The sequence below is a fragment of the Rhipicephalus microplus genome, chromosome 3, assembly GCF_043290135.1.
Source record: "Rhipicephalus microplus isolate Deutch F79 chromosome 3, USDA_Rmic, whole genome shotgun sequence".
Taxonomy (NCBI): Eukaryota; Metazoa; Arthropoda; class Arachnida; order Ixodida; family Ixodidae; genus Rhipicephalus; species Rhipicephalus microplus.
Genome location: NC_134702.1, coordinates 171,952,064 through 171,965,956, shown reverse-complemented (window position 1 = coordinate 171,965,956; position 13,893 = coordinate 171,952,064). Strand labels below are relative to the sequence as shown.

Genomic DNA, 13,893 nt, shown 5'->3' with positions numbered 1-13,893 from the left:
TACCCCTTCCTGAACACATATCGTTACCCACCTCTAGGATGAAAGAACTTGTACACGACCCGAGCAGGTGGAAAAGTGCTTAGTACACTAAGCCCATTTTTGGCATTTCAACCACTCCTACTTACACGAGAGTAGAGACCATTGTTTACAGTAAGCACCACTCATCGCCCCGATATTTCAGGTGATGACAGATGAGATGCGTCACAGCATTTGAAACAAAGGATATTACATCAGCAATGCGACTTGACTATGACAGAGTCTGACATCGCTGATTACCAGAAAGCATAGGAATACACCGTGAACAGAATGAGGAAATCTAACACTCCACTTGGGTAAGTTCCTATTCTTTATATTCTTTCTCAAATCTGTGACATATTTCGATCGTAAGGTAACTGAAGAAGACATTCACCCTCATCGTCATCATCAGCCTCACTACGTCCACTGCAGGACAAAGGCCTCTCCCATGTTCCGCTAGTCAACTCGGGTTTGTGCTTGCTGCTGCCACTTTATACCAGCAAACTTCTTAATCTCATCTGCCTACCTAACCTTCTGTCTCCCCCAAACCCGCTTGCCTTCTCTGGGAATCCAGTCAGTTACCCTTAAAGGGGCCCTGAAGCACTTTTTTCAGTAACCATGGAAATAATGCACTGGAAAAGCGTATTACCTCACAAATTCAACGCAGCATAAATTTTAAGAATCGGTACAGTATTAGCGGAGTTACAAAGATTTGTCGCACGCTGCTATCGCATTCCCTCTTCTCTCGTCCCGATGAAAGCGCTGGAAGCTAAGCAGGAAGAGAGGGAGCAAACAAACAACATCACTCCTTTTGACCTTGAGCAATTTATTTTTCTTCGAATACGCATCTTTTTCTGTGCGATCGCGCGTGCACGCCTGGACAAGTGACAGCCTCTCGTGGCGACCTGTGTAACAATCGAACACGCCATGTTCAAATCAGCCAACGGCTGATATATGGACTTGCTATGGGTGATTTTTGGGCTTATTCCTTGATTTGTCGAGAAAAGAGAAAGCTATTCTTAGGCGACTGATAATTTATTGTGAATTCCAGGCCGTGTGCTGCGCTATAATATTGGGCTCGCGTGTTCTCAAGAAACTCTACAACTAATCGGCAGCATTTTCAGACTATGCTCAAAAAGTGTTGCAGGGCCCCTTTGATGAAAGTGGTTATCCTGCCTACGCGCTACATGCCCGGCCCATGTGCATTTCGTCTTTTTAATTTCAACTATGATATCCTTAATCCCGGTTTGCTCCCTAATCTACTTTGCTCTCTTTTCGTCTCTTAAGGTTACACCTATCATTTTGCTTTCCATCGCTCGCTGCATCGTCCTCAATTTAAGCTGAACCCTCCAAGTAAGTTTCCAGGTTTCTGCTCCATAGCTAAGCACCGGCAAGATGCAGCTGTTATACGTGTTCCCCTTGAGGGATAGTGACAATCTACCAGTCATGATTTGGGAGTGCTTGCCAAATGTGCTCCACCCCATTCTTATTCTCCTAGTTACTTCAATCTCGTGGTTTTGCTCCGCGGTTATTACCTGTCCTAATTAGACGTAGTCTTTTACAACTTCAAGTGCACTATTACCTATTTCAAAGCACTGTTCTCTTCTGACGTTGTTGTACATTACTTTTGTTTTCTGCTGATTAATTTTAAAACCTACCTTTCTACTCTCATTGTATAACTCCGTGATTATGAGTTGCAATTCGTCCCCTGAGTTACTTAGCAATGCGATGTCATTGGCGAAGAGTAGGTTACTAAGGTACTCTTGATTAACTCTAATCCTTAACTCTTCTCATTCTAGGCATCAGAAAACCTACTGTAAACACGCGGTAAATAGCATTGGGGAGATTGTATCCCCCTTTCTTACACTCTTCTCGATTAGTTTTTTGTGGCTTTCTTTATAGAGCACTATGGCGGCAGTTGATCCCGTGTAGATTTCTTCCAGGATCTTTACATATGCTTTGTCAATGCCCTGATTCTGCATATCTGCATGACTGCTGATATTTCTACTGAATAAAATGCCTTCTCGTAATCTATGAAGGCTATGTATAGTGGTTGGCTATATTTGAAGCATTTCTCTATTACCTGACTGATAGTATGAATGTGGTTGATTGTTGAGTAGCCTGTTCAAAATCCTGCTTGTTCCTTTGGTTGATTGAATTATAATGTCGTCTTAATTCTGTTAGCAATGATTTTTGTAAATAGCTTGTATACGACAGAGAGCAAGATGACTGGCCTGTAATTCTTCAAGTCCTTGTCATCTCATTTCTTATGTATTAAGGTGACGTTAGCATTCATTCAAGACTCTGGTACTCTTCTCGTTAGGAGACACTTCGTGAACAGGGTGGCTAGTTTTCCTAACACGATCTGTCCTCCGTCTTTTAGCAGATCGGATGTTATCTGATCCTCACCAGCAGCTTTGCCTCTTTGCATTCCTTCCAAGGCTTTTCTGACTACTTCTATCATTACTGGAGAGATGCCATCTGGCTGGGTTAATACTAGTCTTTATATTAAGGTCGTGGTTATCCAAGCTATTGTATAAATATCTCTAAAACCCCTCCGCTATTTTAGGTATCCTATCCATATTGGCAGTTACTCTGCCTTCCTTGTTCCTTAGTGTACACACATCTGGTTTTTGTTTATCCCAAGTCTTCTCATCAGTGCTTTGACGCGTCCTCCATTCTTCAGAACGTGTTCAATTTTCTACATGTTATACCTTCTTACATCGGATACCTTACTCTTATTATGCACTTCGAAAGCTCTGCGAATTTTATTTTGTCTTTTGTAGTTGCAGCTTACATGCTTTGACGGTTTTAATGAGGGTCTTCGTCTCCTGGGACAGCTTGCCAGCGTTCTGTCTACATACTGTACCTTCGATTTCCACTGCACGCTCCGTCATGATACTGGTCAGATTATCATTCATTACGTCAATGCTAAGGCTGGTTTCTTCGATAAAAGCCGAGTACCTGTTCTGAAGCGGGCAGCAATGGTACTGGCTTCGGGTGCAAGAAGTTCGTGGCTCGAATCTTGGTGCCACGTACTTCCTTCCCTATTGGATTAAAAAAAAAAGTTCGCGTGGTGATGGAACTGCATTAAGAGGCTTGGGGTGCGGCCTCACCGGTGACCACTGCCGGTAACACACTCCCTCACCAGAGAAGTATTGGCAACCCTGGTGCAGTATATGACTGCTGCCTCCCACATGCATACATTCACCCTACAACACTATAAAAGAGGGCAATCATCCAAGTCCCTAAGCCCACAACAGTTATGGAGCTCTACCCAAATTTGGCAAGGTAGAACGTTTAATTAGAAGTTTCTTAGGAACACTTGGACAGTAGTAGAGATATTCCACCAGCTACTGAAGAAAAAAAAAAAGGTGATTGGAAAGACAACGCAGCAAAACATATAAAGCTAAGAAAGACTCGCTGACAGGAAATGAGGTCCTGGCTTTCTATGATGTCCAGAAACCGCTCAGAATGATTTCCGACGTGTCGTCCTATCGTTAGGTACCGTGATTTTTCACATTAGGCTTGTTATGACCGATGAATTGTGTTTGTCATACTTTCATGTCCTATGCCAATTTTGATAAACACTCTGTAGAAAACGTGACCACTGAAGCACCCAAACAAAGGCCACTAGGTAGAAACAATCGAAGCGGCTTTGGCTTGGCAAGAAATATTTCACATGTAAAATGACTCAGAACTTTCCTTTCAGTATTTGTGTGCTGTCAAACTCGTGTCATGTGTAATATAGCTTCAATGATGAAGCAGTTCCACAATATAAAAACCGTCTCGCAAAAATTATGGAGTGCAGCTCTTAGTTGTTCATTCGTGCATTAAGCAGCCGCTGACATAACCGATACAGCAAACAAGTTCAATGTAGAATTTAAACAAAATGCAGCGAGCCTCTGTGATAGTGCCTGCAACGCCTCGAGCCTGTTCGCTTTTCTTGTGGGAGTTTAACGCACTCCCACACAGGAACGACGACGTAAGTTAACCTGCGAGGCTTAGGAGACGAAGACGTGCATAGGTCTTAGGGACACTTTGGTGTAACGCAACAGTATCGTGCAATCACCGATGACACAACCACTAAGGCATATGGCAATGGTACCCATTGATGCCATATGTGGAAATCAAGTACTGCATGAACGAAGGCCTGTATGAAGCAGCTGTTGTGGAATCCGCCACGCAGTGCCTTCTGCAGTTTCCTGGTTAGCTGAAAAGTTGCCCCCCCCCCCCCCCCCCCACTGTAGCTCATCGCAATATCGAAACACTTAAATGGCTGCAGTTTAAATTCACAGCAGGCAGTATAGTATTGGTCAAATACTTTTTATACTTGCTACCTTATGATCATCGTCAGCCTCACCACGCCAACTGCAGGGCAAAGCCCTTTTGTCATCATGTTCTGCCATTCAACACAGCCTTGTGCTTGCTGCTATCCCGTTATACTCTCGTACTTTTTAATCTCACCTGCCTTTCTAACTTTCTTTTTGTCTCTGGAATGTTAGCCTTCCCTTAGAATTCAAGCACATACCATTATTGACTAGTGGTTACCCTGTTTATGTGCTACGTGACATGCCCATCTCTTTTTGATGATCTCATCATTGATGTTCATGATACCCTTTTGTTTCCTGTCACACTCTACTCTTTTCCCTTCTGTTAAGGTTACTATTTTTTCTTTCCACTGCTCAGTGCATACACAATTCAACAATTTTGTGACTGTGCCTATCCCAATTGATAGCATAATGTCGATATTTAAGGTTAAATATTTGCACCATTACAAGCCGTTGTGGACACCTTATGCCTTCTAACATAGAAAAAGAGAAGTACTTGAACAGTTTCACCTTTGGGTTTCTATTTTTTCACCACGTGGGGATTTTGAAACGCCTTTCTATAAGAGCGGGTGAGCGTGCGTAATTTCAATGATGGAGTTGACATCTTGTGTGACCGCTTCATGAAAACGGCGAAATTCGGAGGGTTCTTGGACATCAGGGCTGGAATCTTGAAATGAAGACACCAGCACAGGCTCAGAAGACGGCATCGACACTTTTGATTTCAGCCTGGATGACGAGAGTTTGTCAAACCGTCCCGGAACATCGGTGGTCATCCGCCAGTGAGTTTAGTTTTGTGCTCTGGCCGCATTATGACTGGCACGTGTCGGTGTAAGTTGACCAATGTGTTTTCAATGTTTGCGCTTTTATCTGCAGGGTGTCCATATCCTTCGGGCGCCACCATTTGCCGGCAACAGCACAGAGATGTGCAGTTCCGTGCGTGGGGGCAGCCGGGAGCGAACCTTGGAACTGCGCTTTATAGTGCTGCGAGGCGCCTCGCGGGAGCTGTTGACTTTTTGTCTTTTTACTACTCGAGTTATTGAATAGAACAGAAAACCAATGTATGCTGTGAAACATTTGCAGCAAATCTGTTTTTTACCACATTGCATGAATGCTTCACGTGATGGCATGAAAGACACCACATGTAATGTTATTCTGTGTACACCAAACATTTTTGCATTTACATCGCTTATATTCACAGCACAAGTGTGTCTGTTCCTTGTGTCTAAAATGTGTATTTCGAATTTTTTTCATGCTTACCCTTGTTCACAGCAGTGCCAATATTTTTATGAAATTTCCATGTTCATGTCACACATTTTTTGTTTGATAAACTTGTGGTTTCAAACTGTGTTTGTTCGAAGAATAACTCCTTGATGTACAATTCGATACCCTAAACATTAACATCAGAAGCTTTGGGTGCCATAAAAATGATGTTTCCTGGACTACCCATAAATAATCAAATTTCTCGAGGTTCCAAAAGTGTTGAAGTGAACCCTCTTTCTAAGTACAGGGACGACGCAGCTGTTATATATATTTCTGTTCAGAAATAAGGTGAAGTACCATTCATGACTTGAGAATGCTCGTCGAACATGCTCTAACCCATCCTTATTCTCCCAGTATTCCTTTACTACTTCCAGAGTCTCGCCACTCGTCGCAAAGTGCTGTCCTCTACTTTCAATTTGCATTATTTTATACTTCTTCTTTGCACAATTTTATACTTCTTCGCAGCGGACAGCAACAACGGGGCGGTACATGACGCAGCTCGAGGGCTCACCGACCGGGCTGCCCTCTCAAGTGCCGCCCCAGCATCGTCCGGTGATTACGGCGCAGCAGACGAGTGGGAAGACAGAATGACTAGATACAATGACATTACAAAACATTATAGATTACAGAAGGGCATATTCCCGCCCCCCTCACCCAAAATCGACAAAAGGACAATCTGTCAGTGGCGGTAGTTACAAACTAGGACGTATCCGAATCCTGCACTCTCGCACACTATACATCCCGTTATTTATAAAACGGACAGGTAAAAGTGTTTTGACTCCAGAGTCACTTTAGAGGATATGTTATGGAAATGTAGAGGGATAAGTGCCCATAACAAGTATACGGCGTCTGGTGACAGCCTTCACGTGCTGGGAAGTCGCAATGCTGAGCCCCGACTTTGAAGATCGGATGTGGGCCGTCCAGTGGGCCAAGGAGGTTGCCAGGATTCAAGGACTCCTGACTGTAACCTAGGCGGGACTATTGGCCCGCCCCACCAACTCGCCGGACTGCGAATAAAGTTCTTTCCTCTTTTCCCTCCTAGTATTCAGACCAACTCTTCAGCTTTTCTTGTCCAATAAAGTAATCATGAGTTGTAATTCGTCCCCTGAGTTAATCATCGATGCGGTGTCATTAGTGAACCCGCGGTTACTAAGGTATACTTGATACATTTACTCATACCCATACCTTTTGCCAATCTAGGGCCCTGAAAACCGTGTAAGCACGCGGTGAATAGCATAAGGAAGGTTATGTCTTTGTGCCTTACAACCTTCTTCATTGGGATTCAGTCATTTTAAAGGAACACATGTCAGACAGAAAGCTTCAACATTCAAAATCTTACCTCATTTTTTGGCCTCTGCGACAAATCTGCTTTCGGTGCCTCCGATGCATTCTGTTCATTAACGAAGATCGATGGAACCACGCCAGGCCTTAACTGGTCAGACTTTACCGGACTTCCCATCACACGCCTTAACGATAAACACCAATGGTAGTACTATCGCGAAACCGCTTCGAGCAGTGAACAGTGGTTCTCGACGACTTGAAGCTCCTTCTTTTCACCGTCGCGATCCACTCAACAACTTGTTTTCTCTCACGTTGGAGGTTGTTATGCGGTACATGGCTTCGGTTGCATATGCTTCTTTATCCATACGCAGGGCAGAAGGCCGGCGTGTTAATAAAGGCAGGTTCGCCGTCCAGTACTAGCTCTTCGAAGCGTGAAATATAAACGTAGAGTCACAGAACACCTTTACACTGCCACTTCACAGAACACGGCGGGGTGGGCAGGTCGAGAACCCAGGATAAGAAGGGTAACCGACGCGGAAAACCAGCACACAGTGACGCTGCCAGCATTCCAACGCGACTTCTTCACAGCGGTTCACCACAGAACACCTACCAGTTTGTTCAGCGTTATCGATCAATGCAACAGCCGCCATGTGCGAAAAGACGGCGCGATGAAATGTTGCTGCAGAGCTTCAGTGTTCATTTTCCTGTTTGGCTCAGCCCAGCAAGTTTGTCAACGCGGCGAGCCATAAAAATGTCGTCACCAACTACATTTATTCTCTCCTTGTAGCACGTTTTTTGTACACACGCGAACACACTTTCAACTAACAAAAGCCGCCAGGTGTAACTTTATTTTTATTCACGTGATCTTACTAAACATCATCAATGGTTTCATTTTATTGACAATAACGGTAATATTTAATCATAAAACTTGTAATCTTACACTTGTAATGGTAAATTGTGTACGTAATAACTCTAAGCATTTTCTTTACTTTCTGCCACTTTCCTTCCTTCGTGCTTTCTGCACTATCATCGTCGCCATCAAATATTGCAGACGGCAGGCAGACAGGTGGCGCTTCGGGTTTTCAGTTTTTGTTTCGTCCGCGTACGTTCTTGCTTTTTGAAGATACATATGCCAGTCGCTTGCAAAGCGGAACTCCGTTTGACCTCGCTGAAGTGTACGGTGTGATTTAACTCGTATTTGTGACAACGGAAGGGCAGTTTAGCCCTTTATTGCAGTTGTTCGAGTACAACATCGCTGTATTGTGCGTGGCCCTAAGTTGCATTAGCGCAGAGCTTTCATTATCAGAGCGTCTCATTTCCACTCTAGTGACTGTTGTGCGTATTGTGTGCGCTCGTATGACAAAAAACTAAGGTCTCAGCACCCATAAAGTACGAGTGACAGGTATGTTCAACGAAAGTTTCGACTGCGACGCAGCGCTAACGGCGCTGGAGTTTGCCTTCGAAGAGCTGGCTCTGCGTCAACTGAGGGACGCCGACTATGAACGTGAAGTCGACAACCTGGAACGCAAAAAGTTTCGACTGGAAGCGTGTTTGCGAGCCGTCAACCTCAAGCTCGAGCAACTTTTGAGGGACGCCGCACGTCAGGAGTCGGCCATCTTGCGAGAGCTGGAGCGCCAGATCAATGTGCTGATGCAAGAATTGTCCAAGGCCAAAGAAGAAGCCACAGAGCTTGAACAACAGTTTGCGTCAGTCGAGGCGAAGTGCGACGAGCTGAGAAAACAGAACGACGATCTGAGGAGCACGGCCACTGAACTGGAGAAAGAGGTGGAACAATTGAAGTGGCAGGACACCGACAGCGCCGCCGGAGGATTTAACACCAAAAAGCTTTCACAAGAACTTCGTTTTGAGGTACGTACATAGAGTAAGTATATTCTTGTAGTACATGCTGGTGGTGGTGGTTCTGTTGCAAAGGCAGGGTTAGCCTGGCCTAGAAGGCCGGCAACTGTTCCGCCTGAGCATCTCTTAAATTCTAGGGTCCGGTCAGCAAATGTCACTCAGCCCAGTGTCTCGCAGGAAATTCGTCATGAGGATCCGTTGCACGCTTTTCCTCGTCACCGTAGGTCGTTCAGGAAAAAAGACATCTTCTAATGCACCGTGCTAGTGACAATCTTTCTGCAACCTGCGTACCATCTCTGTTATTTCTCTGTCAAACTGCGGGCACAGCCAAGTGAAATGTTTTATGTTTCCAGGGTGTGGCGACGTTATCGTGAATCTTTTGGCTTGTAAACTACCTCCTCTCCATCCATCCATCCATCCGTCCGTCCGTCCTTCCATCCGTCCGTCCGTCCATCCATCCATCCATCCATCCATCCACTGGGTAAATTTAAAGGTTCGTTTATTAAAGGGGCACTAAAGGCAACTATTAAGTTTTCGTTGATTGCTAAAATAGCAGTCCAGAAACATTGTAGTGTTACTTTTGTGACGAGGAGGTGCTTATTTTCAAATAAAATCATCTTTTAGTGGCACGCATAGGGTTGGAGCACTTCAACCTACCCGCCTCAGGCAGAACGTATCACGTCACTGTTGCCTTGCACAACATTTCCCGATTTTACTACGCGGCCGACGACAAGTAGTAGGAGCAACAGTGGCAACGACGGCCGTTGAACGGTTTTCTGTCATGGCCTCCGAGATGGCAGCCGTTCTTGGTTTAGCTTGGTCCCGTTAGATGACACGACCTGTTCAATTTAACTAGAGTTACTGTATATGCTACCTAGAGTAGAGAGATATATACACGTTTATTAAGAAAACAGTGTTTCGAGTGAGGCTCGGTGTCACCATAAAGTGGGAGGGTTCCCTAGTTCAGGAACCTTCTACCTTCGACTGCCCTCTTGGCTCTGGCGACGAGTTGTCGCTGGTCTTCTAGGTCCTCGAGGACGAGCTTGGCCTCCCACGGCATGTAGAGTAACTTTAAATTTAACAAGGCGAAAATTGAACTTTTGAACCACTCGCGCCATTCTCCGCAGTAACGCCCGGTGTTTTTTTTTTTTTTTTTCATGAATCGAACAGAAACGAACAAGCAGCGTTTCATTACATCTCTTGATGCACTGAAGGCGCTTTATTTAGTGCAGCTAGTACTGAAAGTTGGGCGAGTTGGTACTCATTCATGACTTCTTTGCGCAAACACGTACACGGACACAAGAAAAAGAGGCAAACAACACGGGCGCAATTTTTGCGCCCGTGTTGTTTGCCTCTTTTTCTTGTGTCCGTGTACGTGTTTGCGCAAAGAAGTCATGAATTAGTGCAGCTAGTTTGATTACCAGCGATTAATGGTGTGTGACAATTCTCACGTTGTCGGAATCGTTTTGCGAATGTCCTACTCATGGCGCATGTGTCCTCGTGCATTTATATTAATTCGGTAACTAGGGCACTATTGTTGGTAAAGCTGTCGTTTTAGACGTTGTCATACATTGAGCTTTCACCTTGACTTAAATCGTTAATTGACATTAGTGTCTCTTTAACATTCTGTCTGTCTGTCTGTCTGTCACTGTCCGCTACATACGTTTGCTTTGCAGGTCGCTCAGCTGGAGCAGGAACATCGAGAGCTGTGCGAAGTAGAGCGCCACTCTGCGATCCGCGTGGAGACTCTGATCGCTGAGATACGTCGAAGCGCCGAGCTCATGCGTCAACTCGACGCCGACAACGATGCACTGAGGCAAGTACACTACAACTGCACCTTGATATGGACGCCTAATCAGAGATATAACTTCGCGGTAACGGGAATGGGTTGAACCGCGATATAATAAAATTTAATATAGCTAAAATCATGCAAGAAACTGCTGCCATGTACCTTGGACCCCAATTTAATTACGCAACGAAGCGTGTTATCCGTAATTCAAAACAAAAAAACTAGGCTTCAGCGGTGCCCTTGGAAAATGTGGCATGGTAAATTCAAACTGCCGCCTTATGAAGCCGTCGTATGGTTGGGTTGCGAGCGATTTTCACGTACGGTGTGAGTGGCGTTCTGCCGCTGTGAAGGTTCCTGCATGGGTGGTGCCGCATCACGCCGTGGTTGCCGGTTATCAGGATCCAGAAAATTGATTTCCGTTTTTTTCGCAATATTTAAATTAGGCTTTCGTTTCTAATTAGGTTTTCGTAACAGTATTATTCAAACATTATTCCAGCAGTTTCTTCGCAAAAAAAAAAGCAACCCATGGTGCCCATATACGCCACCTAAAAAGCCGAGTTTAGTTTTAACGTAGTTTGTATATAACGAAATGAATATGCAATTTGCTGACTTCGTTAATCGAAATTTTACTGCATATTTACGACAGAAAGTCAAGGTATAAACGATTGTTTTCAAAATTCACGCCATAAACGCTACGAATATTGGTTTCGCACTACGACTGTTGTAGCTAAAAAAAAAAACATTGCGTCATTGTTAAAATACACGGAGTACTGCTTATAAACCATGGCCGCAAGTGTCACGTAACATTCAAAGCCACGCCGAAAGTGAATGATGGCATACAAGTTGCATGGTGTACTTTCGAAGAATTGAGGCCTTACAAAATCACTTACAGTGTCCGCAGCTATAATTCAGTCTGAAATCGAGGAAAACAAAATGAAAGATTTATAACCACCCATTGAATTTCTTTTAAATGAAATTTCTGTGCCTGCACTGCAAAGAAAAAATATGTTTAAAACGCAGCTTAGTTGTCCAGCTGGGTATGAAAAGCAGGCTACGGATACGTCTTCCACTTGAGAGAAACCGGAAGCATGAGCAGTTGCTCCCCAGAGAGTAACTGCAGCAACTGCAAAGATTAACAGTTTCTCCATCAGTGACACTTGGCGAAAGTAACGTTTTTTCTTTCGAGAGTGGGATGGGGGAGGAGGCTAACCTCATCCTCAAAGAGAGAGACTGCTAGTGGAACAACAGTTCGACCCCTTGACGTTGCATCCTTTCCAAACAGAGAACTTATTGGGGCAACGAAAATAGCAACGGGGGTGGGAGGTTCGGACTGCTCCTTTGAGGAAGTAACACCGTTGCCACAACGATCGCTGCCCAAAGGGAGCAATAATTAACTGTTGCTCTTTTGGGAAGAGTACATGCATTTCCACAGCCACTGCCCCACTGTGGGGAACAATAGTGATTGTAACACAGCTACTCTCTCAAAGGAGCAACCCCTACACCTACATTGCTCTCTTTTGACTTGTGTGGTTCAGATATATGACATGCTTTATATCTGAAGCGTTTATCGGTTTCTTTAACGATGGCGCAGGCTGAAGTTGATCAAAACCAAGGCCCTGTTGTCCTGCGGTCTACCTACCCGTCGTCGATGTCAAACCAGTGGAGCTGCCAAGGACGACAGTGGCGCTAAAGGTGCCACCGCGGACTACAGCTGCCACGTGACCGACGCTGACGACGACGTCCGGAGGAACTCGTTGGAGCACCAGGAGCAGAGACGTCAGCAGTTGTGGGACATCATCGTCAGGATTCGCGAAGAGTTCGCTGTCCTGCTGAAGAAAGTCGGCTACCGAGAGGGGAGGAATGTGTCAGTGCAGACAGAACCGGAGCCAACGGAAGATCATCAGGAGGAGCCCGTGCTTTGATTTGATGTATTGGCCAATGACAGTGGCAAAGCAGAATATGTCACTGTGTTGCTGGTTCTTAATTAAATATGTATTTTTTCCAGCCCCGCCACGGTGGTCTAGGGGCTAAGGTACTCGGCTGCTGACCCGCAGGTCGCGGGATCAAATCCCGGCTGTGGCGGTTGCATTGCCGATGGAGGCGGAAATGCTGTAGGCCCGTGTACTCAGATTTGGGTGCACGTTAAAAGAACCCCAGGTGGTCGAAAATTCCGGAGCCCTCCACTACGGCGTCTCTCATAATCATATAGTGGTTTTGGGACCTTAAACCCCACAGATCAATCAATCATATGTATTTTTTCCACACTGTTCAAGCAAACAAGCGGTAGCAAGCTCTGTATGCTTCAGTAAATTTCTTTATTCACTCGTTCATCGATCCATTTATTAACTTGATTACGTTTCATTGCAATGGCAAGCGCGAACAAAGAGAAGTGCAAGTGAAGAAATGACACCAGCTCTTGGAATCGACGTAGTGCTTTATTAAGCAAGAATAAACACATGTACCCAACAAGGGCACGCGATTCACCACCGCACATGTACACCATTGCTTCAGGTGGAAATTTCAGTGATGCATGTGTACAAACTATAGGCCATCTTTCCGTATGTTATTTCGGAACCAGAAGCATGCTTGTTCAAATAGAAGCTAAACATTGTAAACCAGTATAGACTCGTAGAATGTTGTATATATTAAGAGGTCCTGAGACATTTTTCCTAGTATTCATCGAATGAGATCAGCTTCGGAGTTTATTGCTGCGCAAATTGATTGCCGGGATTATTATCTCAAATTCGTCGAGAAGGAGCGGAGTTTACAAAGGTTCGTCGCACGCTTCAAGTAATTTTTTTCCTCCTTTTCAAAACGTAGGGGTCGCCAATTGCGTGAAAAATTCGGCGGAGTCTCAAGGATGTCTTCCTGATGGATCAAATGAAAAGAATCGACATCGTTTGTTATTTAAATTGTATTATTACATGGCAGTGCCGGAGCAGTAGAGCAAAGTATCCTTTCTTGTTAGCTGCATGCATGGTGATATTCCGTACGTTTCAGTACCTCTTGGTTGCGCGCTGCTCGCCGCTGAGAGCCCAGGCCAAGGTCTCGCAGAAAGAGGCGGCTGCGGTCAAAAGGAGAACAAACTAAGACTGTAGGCTATGTACCACAGCCTCAGATAAACGTATATCGTGTCCAACAGAATATAAAGTTCGGCATGCGATTGGAGGAGGAAAAAACATTTATTGATGCTGGCTGTGCCAGATAGCCGTTATCCCCAACGGGCTGGTTGACATCCCTAGTCCGGGACGTCATTAGTCGAGGCCGCCACCCGAGCCCGCTGGACTAGAGTTCGCTGTTCCTCTAGTGTGGAGCTATTGAGTAAGGTTGTCTCCCTGTCTTCTTTGGTGGGGTTGGGAA

The 13,893-nt window shown here is 45.0% G+C and overlaps 2 protein-coding genes across 4 annotated transcripts in view; one reads left to right on the top strand and one right to left on the bottom strand.

The window, feature by feature from the left end:
• The window catches only part of LOC119167541 (uncharacterized), a 195,065-nt gene extending 187,347 nt beyond the window's left edge, over positions 1–7,718 (bottom strand). Inside the window, exon 1 of one of the 3 annotated variants that reach the window (XM_075887689.1) lies at positions 6,946–7,718. In XM_075887689.1, the coding sequence (XP_075743804.1) occupies positions 6,946–7,065 (120 nt within the window). In that variant the 5' untranslated portion in view covers positions 7,066–7,718. The remainder of the gene's footprint in view (positions 1–6,945) is intronic. The other 2 variants (XM_075887691.1, XM_075887690.1) reach the window with 2 other exon arrangements.
• A 260-nt stretch (positions 7,719–7,978) lies between these two features.
• On the top strand, positions 7,979–12,863 carry LOC142804036 (uncharacterized). Its single transcript, XM_075890541.1, has 3 exons — positions 7,979–8,756; positions 10,421–10,560; positions 12,125–12,863. Exons 1-3 carry the CDS (start codon positions 8,292–8,294, stop codon positions 12,453–12,455), a joined length of 936 nt encoding a protein of 311 aa, XP_075746656.1. The 5' UTR covers positions 7,979–8,291; the 3' UTR covers positions 12,456–12,863.
• The last annotated feature ends 1,030 nt before the right edge of the window (positions 12,864–13,893 follow it).

Coding starts and splice junctions, on each gene's coding strand:
- LOC142804036 (XM_075890541.1), top strand. CDS start 8,292: ATGTTCAACGAAAGTTTCGACTGCGACGCAGCGCTAACGGCGCTGGAG. Junction 8,757..10,420: donor CACAAGAACTTCGTTTTGAG/GTACGTACATAG, acceptor TTTGCTTTGCAG/GTCGCTCAGCTGGAGCAGGA. Junction 10,561..12,124: donor GCCGACAACGATGCACTGAG/GCAAGTACACTA, acceptor ACGATGGCGCAG/GCTGAAGTTGATCAAAACCA.